The sequence below is a fragment of the Callorhinus ursinus genome, unplaced genomic scaffold, assembly GCF_003265705.2.
Source record: "Callorhinus ursinus isolate GAN/ISIS: 27379988/994484 unplaced genomic scaffold, GSC_fseal_2.0 scaffold20, whole genome shotgun sequence".
Classification (NCBI taxonomy): domain Eukaryota; kingdom Metazoa; phylum Chordata; class Mammalia; order Carnivora; family Otariidae; genus Callorhinus; species Callorhinus ursinus.
This window is the reverse complement of record NW_027397082.1, coordinates 25,557,139-25,573,498: the sequence shown is the minus strand read 5'-3', so window position 1 is coordinate 25,573,498 and position 16,360 is coordinate 25,557,139. Positions and strand designations below refer to the sequence as shown.

Genomic DNA, 16,360 nt, shown 5'->3' with positions numbered 1-16,360 from the left:
TGCTCAACATCGCTCGGCATCAGGGAAATCCAAACAAAACCTCCATGAGATACCACCTCACACCAGTCAGAATGGCTAAAATTAACAAGTCAGGAAACGACAGAGTTTGGTGGGGATGCGGAGAAAGGGGAACCCTCCTACACTGTTGGTGGGAATGCAAGCTGGTGCATCCACTCTGGAAAACAGTATGGAGGTTCCTCAAAAAGTTGAAAACAGAGCTACCATACGATCCAGCAATTGCACTACTGGGTATTTACCACAAAGATACAAATGTAGGGATCCAAAGGGGCACGTGCACCCCGATGTTTATAGCAGCAATGTCCACAATAGCCAAACTGTGGAAAGAGCCAAGATGTCCATTGACAGATGAATGGATAAAGAAGATGTGGTGTATATATCCAATGGAATATTATGCAGCCGTCAAAAGGAATGAGATCTTGGCATTTGCAACAACGTGGATGGAACTGGAGGGTCTTATGCTGAGTGACATAAGTCAATCAGAGAAAGACATGTATCCTATGACCTCACTGATATGAGGACTTCTTAATCTCAGGAAACAAACAGGGTTGCTGGAATGGTGGGGGGTGGGAGGGATGGGGTGGCTGAGTGATAGACTTTGGGGAGATATGTGCTATGGTGAGCGCTGTGAATTGTGCAAGACTGTTGAATCACAGATCTGTACCTCTGAAACATAATGCAATATATCTTAAGGAAAAAAAAAAAGAAGATAGCAGGAGGGGAAGAATGAAGGGGAGTAAATCGGAGGGGGAGATGAACCATGAGAGAAGATGGACTCTGAAAAACTGAGGGTTCTAGAGGGGAGAGGGGTGGGGGATGGGTTAGCCTGGTGATGGGTATTAAAGAGGGCACGTTTTGCGTGGAGCACTGGGTGTTATGCACAAACAATGACTCATGGAACACTACATCAAAAACTAATGATGTAATGTATGGTGATTAACATAACAAAAAAATTTAAAGAAAAATAATTAAATATATGATTCTGAGCTTTTCTAAACTATATTTCACACATAATACACTAAACTTAAGAATTATTTTTGTTATTCCGAGAACTATATATATAGGGTAGAAATTTAAATGGCTTCTAAAATACTGGCTTAGATAAATTCATAAATGGAAAATCTGTAATGTTTTATAGGAAAACAGAGAATGCTTGCAGATATTCTTACTTGTCTCAGAAACTTGCGTGTAAAATGATCGGTCCTTTTTGTGAGTCACAAATCTTTTGTCATCAAAATAACTAATACTGGAATTGTCTTCAACTTAACTAAAGAAGCTATGTTACTAGTATTATAAATTTTTAATTGCAAGAAAATTATAGAAAAAATCTTTTGAGGGGCGCCTGGGTGGCACAGTTGGTTAAGTCTCTGACTCTTGCTTTCAGCTCAGGTTGTGAGATCCATCCCAGAGTCCAGGTCTGTGCTCAGCATGGAGTCTGCTTAGAGTTTCTCTCTCCCTCTTCCTCTGCCCCTTCCCCCCCCCAAAATAAATCTTTAAAAAAAAAAAAAGAGAACGAAGAAACAATCTTTTGATTCAGTTTTGTCTTAAAATATTTTTTTTAGTTTTTAAAGAGGTAAGATTCCTTTATGGAAAAAAATTTACTAGAAGACATGAACAGACATTTCTGCATCATCCTCATTTTGCTACTTAGAACACTTTACCTGTTGTCTGCATGTAAAGCTGACTTTTTATGTGTCTGCCCATTACTGTTTTTAGCTAGAGGTAGGATTTTTATAAGCATGTTCTGTAACAAAGGAGAAGTTTTGAAATATGTTGACAGCCATGGAATTGATATAGTTTCAAAATGCTTCTATAATCATTCACCTAAGGCTAAATAGAGTCAGAAAACTTTGCTTGATTGAAGTATATTACTACTCTTGAACTTTATGTGGGATAACCATTCTGAATTTATTGTAATTAAGGATTACAGTGATTAAATGGTAGATTAGAAGTTTAAAATTATTAAAATACTTGTGGTAATGGGTGTGGAGAACATTCTCAGTAGTGAAAATTAAAGGTCATAAATAGTCTTCATTTGAAATGGTTACATGTAAATATTATAATACATTTGTAATGAGTAGAAATTAATTTAGTGGTTAAATCCTTATATATTTTACAATCTTGTTTTTATTCTTGTGTTTTGTTTTTTCTTAATAGTGTTTGCCAGCTCTGAGCCTGTGCCGGGGTTCCAGGGGGACACCCTGCAGCTAGCGTTCATTGACCTCAGACAAGTAAGATGGAAGAATGTAGTTCTCAGGTTTTACTTTCTACTCTTGCTGTGGTTTGGGTTTTTTTTTTTTTTAATGCTACAGGAATGCTTGTTTGCCTTGAAACAATCTTTGGAAAAGTGCTTCTTTTATAACTATGTGTTTGGCCCTTCTCTCTGAACTTGTATCTCTATTTGGTGTTTCAACCTCATGGAGCACTTTTATTGGTGAATATATAACTTACTCATTACCTGCTAAGCACATGACTAAATAACTTTATACTTTGGTTTAATGACACTAGAAGTTTGAGTTATTTCTTAATGATTTCATGGTCCTATTATGAAAATTGGTAGTATAATTAGTTTCAGGACCCAAGTTAAATGTAAATGATGACAACCTAGAAAGGAGCCCCTTGCTTAAAATTGTGGTAAAGAATGCTTTTTCAATAAATTTTCTGGGGGCACCTGGGTTGCTTAATTGGCTGGGCGTCCATCTTTGGCTCAGGTCATGATTGCAGGGTCCTGGGATTGAGCCGTTCATTGGGCACCTTGCTCAGCGGGAGCCTGCTTCTCCCTCTCCCTCTGCCTGCCGCTCCCCCTGCTTGTGTGCTTGCTCTCTCTCTGTCAAATAAATAAATAAAATCTTTAAAAATAAATAAAATAAATTTTCTGTATACCTCCACAAAAAAGGACAAAACTACTTTTAGAAAGGTAATTATACATTTATATAATTCTTTTCTGGTCATGTAACTCTAAGTAGAGTAACAAATATAATTTTTTAATCTCTTAATAATTTTACTACTCTTTGACCTCTTTATTGTCATTTTCTTTATTTACTTCCTACCCTTTTTCCATCTCCCCCATATTTTTTTCTTCTTATTCGTTTCTTCCTCTTTTCTCCTCCTCCTCTTTCTTTCTTAATGCTAGGATTAAGGAGTCTAATAGAGCTGTGAGGCACAAGAGTATGGAGGAGCGGTAGATAGATCCAAGGCAGAGGGCTCAGGGGTTCAGAACTGACAACAGGATGGCTGCTACCGTTGGCAAGAAGAACCAAATGGAGATAGAATTAGAACAAAGCCATTGTGGGAGCACCTGGCTGGTTCAGTCTGTGGAGCATTTGACTCTTGATCTTGGGGTTGTGAGTTCAAGTCCCACGTTGGGTGTAGAGATTACTTAAAAATAAAATCATAAAAATAAAAAACAAAGCCACTGTGATATCATTCTATTAATGGTCCCATCCCCCTTGGGGATGGAGATGACTGAAGATGGGGCTTCACCGATGATGTAAATAGACAGCCACAGTGATCTTTGGAGCAGGACCAATTTGAGTAATTAAGAAGTTCTGATTTCAGTAAATGTTTGAGAATACAGCTGTTTTTGCTTTAATTCCAAGCCAGTGTTCTATAAATATGTATGAACTACTATGTACTGATTATATGGAGGGGGGTAATATAGTTGAAATAGACACAAAAGTAATGTAAAAGAGAGTTTTGTTCTTGTGGAGCTTAAAACTCTTTTAAAGAAACAAAACCCCCACAAACTGGGTAGGAATACTTACAGAACAATGAGTCATGTGGATATAAATGATATATCTTCAAGTCAGGTTTAGAAGGAAACTGAAAAATTATTCCTATTTCCCAGTTTTTTATCTGTAAGGCACTGAACATATAAGATATATTAATATTTATTTCTGTTTGTAATCAGTGCTCATGTATTATGCCAAACCAGGAACAGTGTTATGGATGACCTAGATCTGGGAATGATTACCCTTACTAAGTTGGAGAAGATAGTAGAAAATGAAGAAGGTGGACTCTGAACTTTTATTCCAGTTTACCCGAAGATGTTCTTTCTATAGAAGGTAGATCTATTTGCTTTAGAAGGAATTTTCTCTGTTGCAGTCTTATTGCCCTGAACAAGATGATCTAATACAGGAAATGGAATCCTTTAGCAGACTAGAAATAGGCTTGGTTGTATGTTCATTTCTCAGTTAGGTAGGTTTCCCTGTTACAAGGACATGAATATGTTCTCCAAGTCAAAGAGTATGTAATTTGAGGATATCTCCCATTATATACAAATAATCTGTTCTCAGAAAATTTGGAATTTATTATGTGATATTTTCTCAGTTTTTTATGAATTTGTATGGTATTAACTAGTTTGTAATCACACTGTAGGATTGTGAATAGGACCACATTTGAAACTGTGGGTAAAGATTCTGTTCTTTGATTTGTTCAAATAGGTGGTTTGTTCAATTCAGATTAAACTCTGATCCCAGGTACTTTCTTCCTTCAAAGACAATCATCATTTGACACCAAAGAAGGCCTCTTTAGAAGCATATGTAAAGCATTCCCTCACTATGGAATTGTTATTAAGGCACACCAACAAATACTAATAACCATCTCAAGTCTTTTTGGTTGAATTTACTTTTCAAGTATGTGCACTTACAGGCATTAAGTCTTCGTTGGCTTTTCCTCATCAGTGTAATTTTGACCTAGCCGAAGGCAGATGCTTAACCATCTGAGCCACCCAGGCGCCCCTTACGAAACTTTTAAGTGAATACAAAAAAATCTATTAGAAACATTTAGAATTCTGAAATCTATTATGACACATGTAGAGCTGTTAAAGATTTATGTAGAAATACCTGTTTAATATAAAACACAGTTTTAAAGTATGGTATTTAGTATTCAGTGCAAGTTACTAGTGGTTAAATTTGAATGAGCTAATTTTTAATGTATTAGTTATTCTAGTTTTAAAAAGGGGCTTAAAATAATTTTTCCTAATTATTGTGAAAATTTAATCATACTCTATTTTTGTATTTTGCATTCTTAAACAAGAAGGTGCAACTAATTCTTGTCTAGCTGCTGGACCACTGAGACATACTTGAATTTTATGATTTTAGAGGCTTGGAATTAATAACTTGACAAAGATAATTATTTTTCACATACATTTGTTTCTCTAATTTATAAAAAGTTAAGTGATGAAATGCCAAGTATGGGAATCGACTGAAAATAAAATTAGTCTTTAAAAGGTCTCATATGAGGTGATAGAAGTTTTTTGTATGAGATGTCAGTGTTATTTAAATAAAGATGCCTTAAAGTTTCAGTAGTGTTTTAATATTCCTGACTTCATAAAGACATTTCATAGAATATTATCTTAATATTTTATATGAAGTACTATATCACCAAACATAAGAGGGTGCTAATACTTTTATTTACATTTTAGTTGGGTTTCTGCACTTTTCCTTCTTTTTTTTCTAGTCTGTGATCCATTTCTGTCTTAATAGGGTGGCTGACAGTTCTTTTCAAGTATGCTTAGAAAGGCAAAAGAGCCCTTTTCATAGTACTTATAAGGGGTCATGCTTCTGTTTTTTAGTTTGAATTTGATACTGCTTCATGAATTGCTGGGTATGAAAGATTAGGAAGTGGGTCCAGTGGTCAAATTTTACCTGCCCACCCGGACTTTGCCCTGAGGTCAAACTCCTGATATTTGCTGTTCTGAATAGAGGAGTTGATGACAAGTATGAGCTGATACAAGAGGAAAGTTAGAACCATATCAAAGCTGAAGGCAAGAGAATTGGGACTCAATGAGAGACTGTAGCTAAAAGATGGATCATCAGAATTGCCCTCTTTTAAGGAAAAGGAAATAGCTGACCTGTGAGTGAAAAGACTTTATCATCCTGCCAATCACATGCTTGCTAATGGAAGCCAGTTATCTCAACAACATCTTAAGGTCTACTACCCCACACACAATGCAGAGGACTAGTGGTACTGGTACTGCGTTATCTGAATATACTGTCTCAATTTTAAATGTGCTCTTTTAATATGATTTGTATGTGTAAACTTTTTTTTTTAATAAGTAAACCCTGTCATCCTCCTACCCCCAGTTCTGAAATTAATTCCCTGAAAGAAGGACTTTGGTATACTTACATGTGTCTATTTTCTTTTACAAAGACTATCTATTTTGTTAAATATAATCTTTCAAATGGATTTCAGATGAATATGTAAAATTCTTTTGATGAGGTATGAAAACCTTAAAATTTTCAAACTATTTTTATTATAATACTCTTTATATAGTATACAGAACTGAGTGATAATTTTTTGTAACTCATTTTTTTTTAAGTAAGCTTACACCCAACATGGGGCTTGCACTCATGACCCCAAGATCAAGAGTCACATGCTCTACTGACTAAGCCAGCCTGGTGTCCCTATAATTCATTCTTTTTCTTTTCTTTTCTTTTTTTAAGATTTTATTTATTTATTAGAGAGCAGAGTGAAAGAGAGAGAGCACAGGTGGGGGAAGTAGGGGAGAGGGAGAGGGAGAAGCAGGCTCTCCTCTGAGCAAGGAGCCTGACATGGGGCTCAATCCCAGGACCCCTGGACCATGACCTGAGCTGAAAGCAGATGCTTAACCACCTGAGCCACCCAGGCCCCCCCCATAATCATTCTTTTTTTTTTCTAAGATTTTATTTATTTATTTGACAGAGAGAGACGCAGCGAGAGAGGGAACACAAGCAGGGGGAGTGGGAGAGGGAGAAGCAGGCTTCCCACGGGACAGGGAGCCCGATGCAGGGCTCGATCCCGGGACCCTGGGATCATGACCTGAGCTGAAGGCAGACACTTAACGATTGAGCCACCCAGGCGCCCCATAACTCATTCTTAATACACAGAAATATTTCACTAAATATCACTGGAAAATGAGATGTCCCATATAACCGAATTTTTGTTTTTATATAACTGAAGATTAGTTTTTAATCACCAAAAATTTTAAGATGTAGCCAACTTTGTGGGAAACTTCAAAATATATACCTTACCTTTTTAGCTTCTTACTGAACATAATTCTCACAGTAGATTGAGCGTCCATGGCTTACTAATCCTAATACTAAAAAGCCTCTTTACCTGATTCTGTTTCACTTTGTGATAAGTTAGACTGATAAGATATATCATTGCTGCATTCAACAATATCTTGATAATCTTTTGGCAATACGAAGAATTTTGGGTAGGTTGGATGATAATGCAGTTAGGTGGATTTGAGGCTAATAAAACAATCTCTTGGGGCACCTGGCTGGCTCATTTGGTAGAGCATGTAACTCGATATCAGGGTCATGAGTTCAAACCCCACATTGGGCATGGAGCCTACTTAAAAAAAATAAATAAAAATAAAACAATCATTTGCCCACAGAAGTTGGATGTTGTATCATCATCACCCCAGAGCAGTATTTCTCAAAGTGTCTTTCCAGGAACAGTGATTTCTCAAGATGAGAAAAGATGTCTTTTTTTTTTTTTAAGATTTTATTCATTTATTTGACAGAGAGAGACACAGCGAGAGAGGGAACACAAGCAGGGGGAGTGGGAGAGGGAGAAGCAGGCTTCCCGCCAAGCAGGGAACCCGATGCTGGGCTCGATTCCAGGACCCTGAGATCATGACCTGAGCCGAAGGCAGACGCTTAAGGACTGAGCCACCCAGGGGCCCCGAGAAAAGATGTCTTTAAAGGCGTTTCTAAGTCAGACAAGTTTGGGAAACACCTTATACTCTAATTCCCTCTTAGAATTGTATATGTGTTAGAATTGTAAGGACTGAGAAATTCTCTGGTAACCCAGCATTTCCCAAACTCATCACAGAACCCCTCCCTCACTTATTTTGGGATGTATTACATGAAACATACTTTGGGAAATGCTTCAAGACTCTGACATCACCTTCTAGATGTCTATCTTTGATAGTTTGGAATCAACATATTTTTAAAATAATGACTTGGATAATAAATACATAGAAGAAATATGAATTATATGTATAGATGACACAAAGCTAAGAGAGTTACCTGTAGAATCAACATGCTGTTAGTGATAAGTGAACATGCTGTTAGTGATAAGTGAAAGCCAACAAGGTTAAATTTAGCAAGGAAAATATTAAATGCTGTATTCACTTCTTTTTTTTTTGAGTAATTTCTACACCCAACATGGGCTCAAACTCACGACCCTGGGATCAGGAGTTGCATGCTCTTGCAACTGAGCCATGCAGGCACCCCCTGTATTTAATATTTTTAAATTTAATTTTAAAAAATACAAGATGTAGGAAATCTGACTTACAATATGAAAAAGATCTGGTAGTTATAGTTAACCTCCAAATGAACCAACAGTTTGCTGGGAATTCTTAGACTGCATTCATGTAAGGGTGATATTTAGGTTAGACCACTGTGTTTTGGGATTGTTAAGACTGTGGCTTGAGTATTGCATGGTGATTTAGACACAATTGGAGAGCACATAGAATTCCAACTCTAAGTGACGGATCAGATACATTGTCATAGGAAGAGCCTTTTAAAAACCTGGGAATATACAGTCTGAAGCGTTACAGGAAAAATCAAATATGTGGTTCCTGTTAGCCTAGATATGAGTCAGTGATTCTTCCTATTACAATCCTGTGCCATGAAAATGACCTCGTAATATTCCTTTCCCCATCTAGGATTAGATCTTTTCCTTCCTTCCTTCCTCCCTCCCTCCCTCCCTCCCAACCTTCCTTCCTCTCTTTCTCTCTTTTCTTTCTTTCTCCATGCCCAGTGTGGGGCTTGAACTCATGACCCTGAGATCAAGAGTCACATGCTTTACTGACTGAGCCAGACAGGTGCCCCAGATCTTGTTTTCAAGTATTTGATTTTGGGCAAACTAGGGGAAAGAGGAAAACTTGACCAGTAAGTACCTCAAAAGAGATCCTATCCCTTACTCTTCTTTCAGCCATTACCCTTCTCCCTCTCAAAGGATAACCACTGTTGTGACCTCTAACACCATGGATAAATTCAACCTGATTTTGAACTTTGTATACATGAAATCATGTAGCATTAATTTTTAAGAAGGTTCTACCTTCTGGGGGGAAATCGGAGGGGGAGACCAACCATGAGAGACGATGGACTCTGAAAAACAAACTGAGGGTTCTGGAGGGGAGGAGGGTGGGGGGATGGGTTAGCCCGGTGATGGGTATTAAAGAGGGCACGTTCTGCGTGGAGCACTGGGTGTTATGCACAAACAATGAATCATGGAACACTACATCCAAAACTAATGATGTAATGTATGGTGATTAACATAACAATAAAAAATTTAAAAAAAGAAGGTTCTACCTTCTTTAGCTCAATATGTTTGTGAAATCTATCCATGTTGTTATATGTAGTTGTGGTTCCTTCATTCCCTTTGCTGTGTAGTCTGCCATTATACAAATATACCATAATTTATACATTCTACTATTAATAAGACATATGAGTTAATTCCAACTTTACTGTTACAAATTGTGCTAACATGAACATTTGTTTGTGTGTCTTTTAGTGAACATATGCACACATTTCTGTTAAGGTGTCTACCTAGGAGTGGAATTGCTAAGTCAGGGGATATGTATATGAATAGTTATAATAGATACTGTGAAGCAGTATTCCTCAAGAGTGCTAGTTTATACTTCGGCCAGCAGTGTAGAAGAATTCTTGTTGCTCTACATCCTTGTCATCAGTTGGTATTATCTGTCTCTTCCTTTTTAGCCATTCCAGTGGGTATACAGTAGTTTTATATTGTGGTTTTAATCTGCACTTTTTAATTTGACTTATAAAATTGAATCCCTTTTCATTATATTATTGTCCACTTGAATATCCTCTTTTGTGAATAACCTGTGCAGGGTTTTTGGTTGTTTTTTTTTTTTTACCATTTTTTTCTGTTGTCTACTTCTTACTGATTTGTAGAGGTTCTCTGTGTATTCTGAATGTGAGTCCTCTGTCAAATATATGTAATTGCAAATATCTTCTGCTCTGTGGCTTATCTGTTTACTCTTAGTTCTGTCTTTTGATGAATAGAAGTTCATGCTTTTAATGAAATCCAATTTATCCCTTTATGGTTAGTTCTTATTTGTGTCCTGTTTAAGAAATCTTTGCCTGTCCCGGAAATTATAAAGATACTTTTCTATGTTTTCTTCTAAAAGTTTTATTGTTTTACCATTCACATTTAGGTTTATAGTCCATCTGGAATTGATTTTTGTGCATGATGTGGAATGGAGGTTCAAGATTCATTTTGTTTGTATGGTTACCAGTTGACCCAGCACCAACTTTTGAAAAGAACTGGATCTCATAGCATTTTAATGTAAAGTAATTATAAAACACAAGACTGTGAGACATAAATGATATGTGCTTCTCATGTACAAGTAAATGGTTCCTATTGCCTTCCAGTTAACTATATGCTTATATTTCATGGTGCATGCCATTCCTCATTAGCAAATTAGTTGTAGGTTTGAGGTTTTTTTTAATACCAGCCTAACTATAGTCTTAACCACATCAAAGGTATTTTTAAAAACAAAATAATTCTAGAGTAAGTATTCATAACAACATGGGCAATATAAAAGAAAAAAGCTAAATTACAAGCCCATGAGGACAAGAATCTTGCCCTTTTTTGTCCACTGCTGTACATCCATTGCCTAAATGCTATTCTTAGCACATAGTGAACAATTAATAAATGTTGAATAAGTGAATACAAATTTTTTAGCTATGCTCAAAAGCATTTTTTTGGAGTACAGAAACACCTTCCTTAGGAATTGAGATATTCTGTATAAGTTCATGTTCTATATAAACAAACATTCTTCAAAAGCAGTAAATTTTATTTTTCTATTTCAATTTTTGATGAGTATTTCTAAAAATCCATGACGCATTTCTGTGCTTTCTCAAGTTAAAAGTATAACATTTCTTGATTTTTCTCAGTCATCATTAGGGATACTAAAATAGTAATATAGGTTATTTCTAAGAAGTGTTATCACTCCAAAACCAACTGCTTATTGTTTTATGGATAAAGAAATATTCTGGACAGGAGAATTACAGGAATTTAGACAAAGGCAATATACACCTTAAGTGATCGGCAATGACCAAATATAAAACAGAATTAAATAAAGGAGCATTTATTAAACTACTGTTGTTTAGAACATTCAATCATGAAGAAAGTAGATTATGGACAAATAAATTGAGGAAATCCTACATTTTTGTCCCTCTCTTCTCTTGTAAGTTCACAATTTCATTAGCATGTTAAAGGCTTTGAGAAGTCTCAGAGTAAAGGTGTATTCCCTTTCCCCCCCAAACCTGTTTGAGTACTGAATACTTTTCAGAAATGAAAATCTCTTACTGTGAAAGTGTTCTACAGCACACAGTTTAATACTGAATTACCTGGACCACTATTGCATTACTTTAATCTATAGATTCCTAGAACTATCTGGTGAAAACAGAGGGCCATGATAATAAATAGATAAGTCTTTCAGTAGATAGATGAAATTTAAATATTAAAATACAAATAATACAAAGATGAAAAATAGTAAGTTTTCAACAATAACTTGTTGAACTTCCTTTAAAAAAAAAAACAAAACCGGGCGCCTGGGTGGCTCAGTTGGTTAAGCAGCTGCCTTCGGCTCAGGTCATGATCCTGGAGTCCCGGGATCGAGTCCCGCATCGGGCTCCCTGCTCGGCGGGGAGTCTGCTTCTCCCTCTGACCCTCTTCCCTCTCGTGCTCTCTCTCATGCTCTCTCTCTCAAATAAATAAATAAAATCTTTATTAAAAAAAAAACCATTTGGAGGATTTTATGAAGGGTGATAATTACCAGAGGATTAATGCTGCTTAGATGCAGCAAACCAGTCATACAGAATAACTTGTTTTTAAAAAGCCTGAAACAGTAACACAACGTTGCTTATGAAGAATGAAAAGATTTAAGTGGGAAATTAAAACACTAGCTCATGTGGAGTTCAAATTCTAACAGTTGTCAGGTTCCTTAGCAAATCAAGACTATTGTTACTGAGCCACAGTATGCATACTTGGACGAAAATAAAGGATATATTTGCTACTTTTTTTCTTTAATACACTGTAAGTAAGATGGAAAAAATTTGAAGGAGAGATCTTTTGATAAAATGATCAAGGTAAGTTCTATATTTTGTTGTAAAGAATGTCTTTTAGTATTAAAAAGGAAATATAATTGAAGTGACTTTTTTCAGGTTAATTGCACCTTTCCTTAAGACAGAAAATCTAAAATTTGCCATAATAAGAACATTAAAACAAAGCCAAAACTGCCACAAAGAAAATAGTATTTAGTGATACTACAAATATGATGAAAAAAGTTCTCAGTCCTTTAGAACTTACAGAAATTTTTTGCCCAGACAGTTTCCTTTACACATTAGCTTAGCTGAAAACACCTATAGCTACAAAAAGAGAAAGGGTACAGGACAAAAGCTACTTTGTTCACCTGATCTTTTTTACCCGACACCAAGTCCTCCCTGGCAGGCAAAGGAGGAGTTTTACACCTAAAAATATTCTTTACCTTCTATTACTTCTTTAATCTGACATAATTTAAAGAATACATTTTAAAATGTGCCTGGGTGGCTTCAGTCATTTAAGTGGCTGACTCTTGATTTTAGCTCAGGTCATGATCAGGGTCCTGGGATCAAGCCCTGTGTCAGGCTCCACGCTCAACAGGAAGTCGGCTTCAGGATTCAATCTCTCCCTCTGCCCCTACCCCTGCTCGTGCGCTCTCTCTCTAAAATGAATAAATAAATCATTTTAAATTACGCCTTCTTTCTAAAGAAATAAAGAGTACATTTTTAAAAGTCATTTTGTGACCCTACACATGCATCTTTTTATTACTGGTACCCACAGAAGTTTCTCTTCCTCCAGAAGAGTTCTTGGACCATTCTGAATATTAAATCAATTCTTTTTAGTTTAGTTTTCCTTTCTTAAGTATGCTCCATGCCCGTTGTGGGGCTCAAACTTACAACCCTGAGATCAAGAGTTGCATGCTGTACTGACTGAGCCAGCCAGGCCCCCCAGGTTAGTTTTTTTTTTTTTTTTTTCTTTTTTAACTTTATCAGTTCCTGGAATTTGGCTTGTTCTTTCTACATCCTGATCCAGTATGATCTCATTTAGTTGGAACAGCAGTTTGGTCTATGTTGCTTTTTAAAGAGGCAACCGTAAACATCTCCCTGCACACATCTGTTTTCTTATAATATATGTCATCAACACATACGCCGTTTTTTTTCATGATGAATTGCAAATCTAGGTTTCTCAATACAATATGCTACATGAGAAGACTAAGCAGCCATTAGCCATGGTTATTCTTTATTTAACTTTTTTTATATTCTATTACTTTGTAGAGCAATCTGTTAGGAATGATTTGTAGCTTTGTATTGATTTTACTCTCAACCTTTAACTTCATTGACAGGAATTGGTTAAATGTAGATTGCATTGCATAAAGGCCCTTACGTGCCTGTGGATTAGGGATTCTAATCTGGGGGCCACAGATTGATTTTAGGAGGTTCATGCAAAATTTTGTTTGTATGTGCATTTTACTGAGAAGAGGGTCCAGTGTTTTCAGATTTTCAAAGGCATTTTATGTGACCTAACAGCAGTTATTCAGTGACCACTGCTCTAGGGAAACTGAAAGCTGTTCAGATTAAGCCAGATCACCAAGAGCTGTCCTATTTTCAGATAGTTCTTCATTTACTGGACAAATATTTGAGCACCTGCTCTGGGCACTGTTTTAAGTGCTGGAGATACAGTGGTGAACAAGATAGGCAAGATCCTTGCTCTCACAATCTCATTTTGTTGAAGGAAAATCCACAACAAACAGTGATGATTTCTAAATAGGTTTAGGTAGTTTCAAATAGATTTAGATCGTGTGAGAAAAACAAAACAGGTTAATGTTATAATGACTGGGGGTAAGGTGGACCGCTTTGTATTGGGTTATCAGGGAAGACATTTAAGGAGGTGACATTTAAGTAGATATGTGAATGAAATTGGGAGATATGGGGAAATAGCATTCCTGGCAGCAGAAGGAGGAGCAAGTGCAAAGTCCTAAGGTGCTGTCAAGAAAGAGAAAGGATAATAGTATAGCTTTAAAGTAATGAGCAAGGGAAAGAGAAGTGCAAATGAAATTGGGAAGATTATCAGAGCCAGATCATGTAGGGCCTTGAGGGCCTTGTTAAGTAGTTTGGCATGTTAATTAAGTATGCTGAGAAACCATTCAAGGGTTTTAAACAAGTTAGTATCATACTCTGATTTACATCTTTAAAATATTATTCTGGGGGCACCTGGGTGGCTCATTCAGTTGAGCTTCAACTCTTGATTTCGGCTCAGGTCATATGATCTCATGGGTTGTGAGATTGAGCCCACATCGGGCTCCGTGCTCAGTGTGGAGTCTGCTGAAGATTCTCTTCCTTTGTCCTTCCCCCCACTTTCTCTCTGTCTCTCTCTCAAATAAATAAATCTAAAAAAAAAAAAAAGTATCCTGGCTGCTCTGAGGAGAATAGATTGAAAATGGACAAAATTAGAATCAGGATGAACAGATGATGATTTTGGTAGCCTAGGCTACTGATGATTGATTGCTGTTAATTACTGATGATGTAGTTCACAATATTTCACAGTGCCTTCTTCATGTGGACTCAGAAGTTGCTGTTTACAGTATTAGAAATAGTTGAATTTATCCTGAGTAAATAGTATTCTAGTAACTAGAATACTGTGAGTTATCTAACTAAATACATTTTCTTCATTTTGAAGCTAGAAAACTCAGTTATATAGCATAGCATCACGTGTATTTTGTGTACTAACCTCATCTTCTACCTTCACTTTCTCTTGGCCTTGAGTTTTCTCAGTTATTAAGTCGTGTTTATCTTGCAAGTATTTTTATAAGTTGCCTTTTAAAACCCCTTTGGAAGAAGACAGTATGAAATAAATTAAGCATTTGTTAATGTAATACTAAAACTGTTTGCTGTAAAAAGCGTTATATATAGATGGATTTTTCATTTATTCCTTCTTTAACTCATTCATTTATTCAACAAATGTTTATTAAGTGCCTACCACTTAGGGAACAGAATTAAACAGTAGACAATAAAATAAGAATTAGACAACTTGAGAGATCAATGAAGATAAAGTTGAAGACTAGTAGATTCAGAAAGATATCTTGTAGTAGATTCAGAAAGGTATCTTGACTAAAGGATAGAAATTAAGGAATGTAAAAAGAAAGCCACTGAAGTATCCAAATGATGTGTTGACGAGGACATTCTTGTAGGAAATCAGGAAATGGAATGGAGTCCTGCTTCTCTTCGTAACTGTTGTATGACCTTGGCGAACTGTTTCACTATGCATTTTAATGGCTTAATGAAATCTGTGAGGAAAAATATTGTAGAGTTTACTTCTGAGAGATGTTTTTCATGGGGTGCTTGATCTTCATTGCTAAAATTGGTGAATTACGTGAAGCTTGCATTGCACAAATGTCATTAATTGACTGAGCCAGCAGTTACCATCTCTTTGGACTTACCACACTTCATGGAGGTGCTGGTGAGGCTGGTGTGCCAGATCTACTCATGGGAACTAAGAGGAGCATAGTTCTTGTAACAGTGTTGTTTGGGAAGGGAAATGCCCTGGAAACCCACATCCTTGTTCTCATTATTCCTCTCACTTACTTACTTTCACCCTTTTATATATCTGATCACCCCCTCTCCAAACTTGTAAACTTGTGAAGTTTAGGAAAGAAGTTCAGATATACTTCACCACGGAAAGATAGATGAACCCTGATAAATATATATACTTGTGTTTGACTCAAAATGAACAACTTTGGAGTCTACCTAAAGGGACATGAATAAGACTTGGAAGTTGCGAAGGAATTGTTTGGCCATAATTCTTGCTGTGGAGACTGGGCGTCAGCCAAGACTTTACTTTGAAATTTCTGTCTTCTGTTTCTAATCTTAAGGCATCATAACATACAATTCTTTTGCCACTAGTCCAGTTTGTTCTTTTATGATGAGGAAGGAGGCACTTTTAAATAACAATTATTTCCACTATAATTAAACAAATCTTCTTCTGTTTGCATTATATTTGTTACTCTATTGTATACACACTCTGCTTGCTTAAACTTGCCCCAGTGACTACTTCACAGAAAATTTCTTTAGAAGTTTTAAAGTCTTTGACTTCTTAAAGTATTAATGGGATTTGCCAAAGTTGTAGTATCCGAATGCTTGACTAGATATAGTAGCAGGACAACAAGCTTGTTCACACAGCTCCTCCAGCAAGCATTTTTTTCCTTAGACAATCCTAAATTCATTTGAAGTGCCAAAGAATTAAAGGAAGATGTCTTTGGGTTTACTCTTGAATATAA

The 16,360-nt window shown here is 36.3% G+C and overlaps 1 protein-coding gene across 4 annotated transcripts in view; it reads left to right on the top strand.

Annotated features, from left to right (window-relative positions):
• Positions 1–16,360, top strand: part of EXOC6 (exocyst complex component 6) — a 245,058-nt gene that overhangs the window by 206,127 nt on the left and 22,571 nt on the right. For all 4 annotated transcript variants that reach the window (XM_025881148.2, XM_025881146.2, XM_025881150.2 and 1 more), the window contains one exon: positions 2,176–2,249. In XM_025881148.2, coding sequence (XP_025736933.1) covers positions 2,176–2,249 — 74 coding nt within the window. The remainder of the gene's footprint in view (positions 1–2,175; positions 2,250–16,360) is intronic.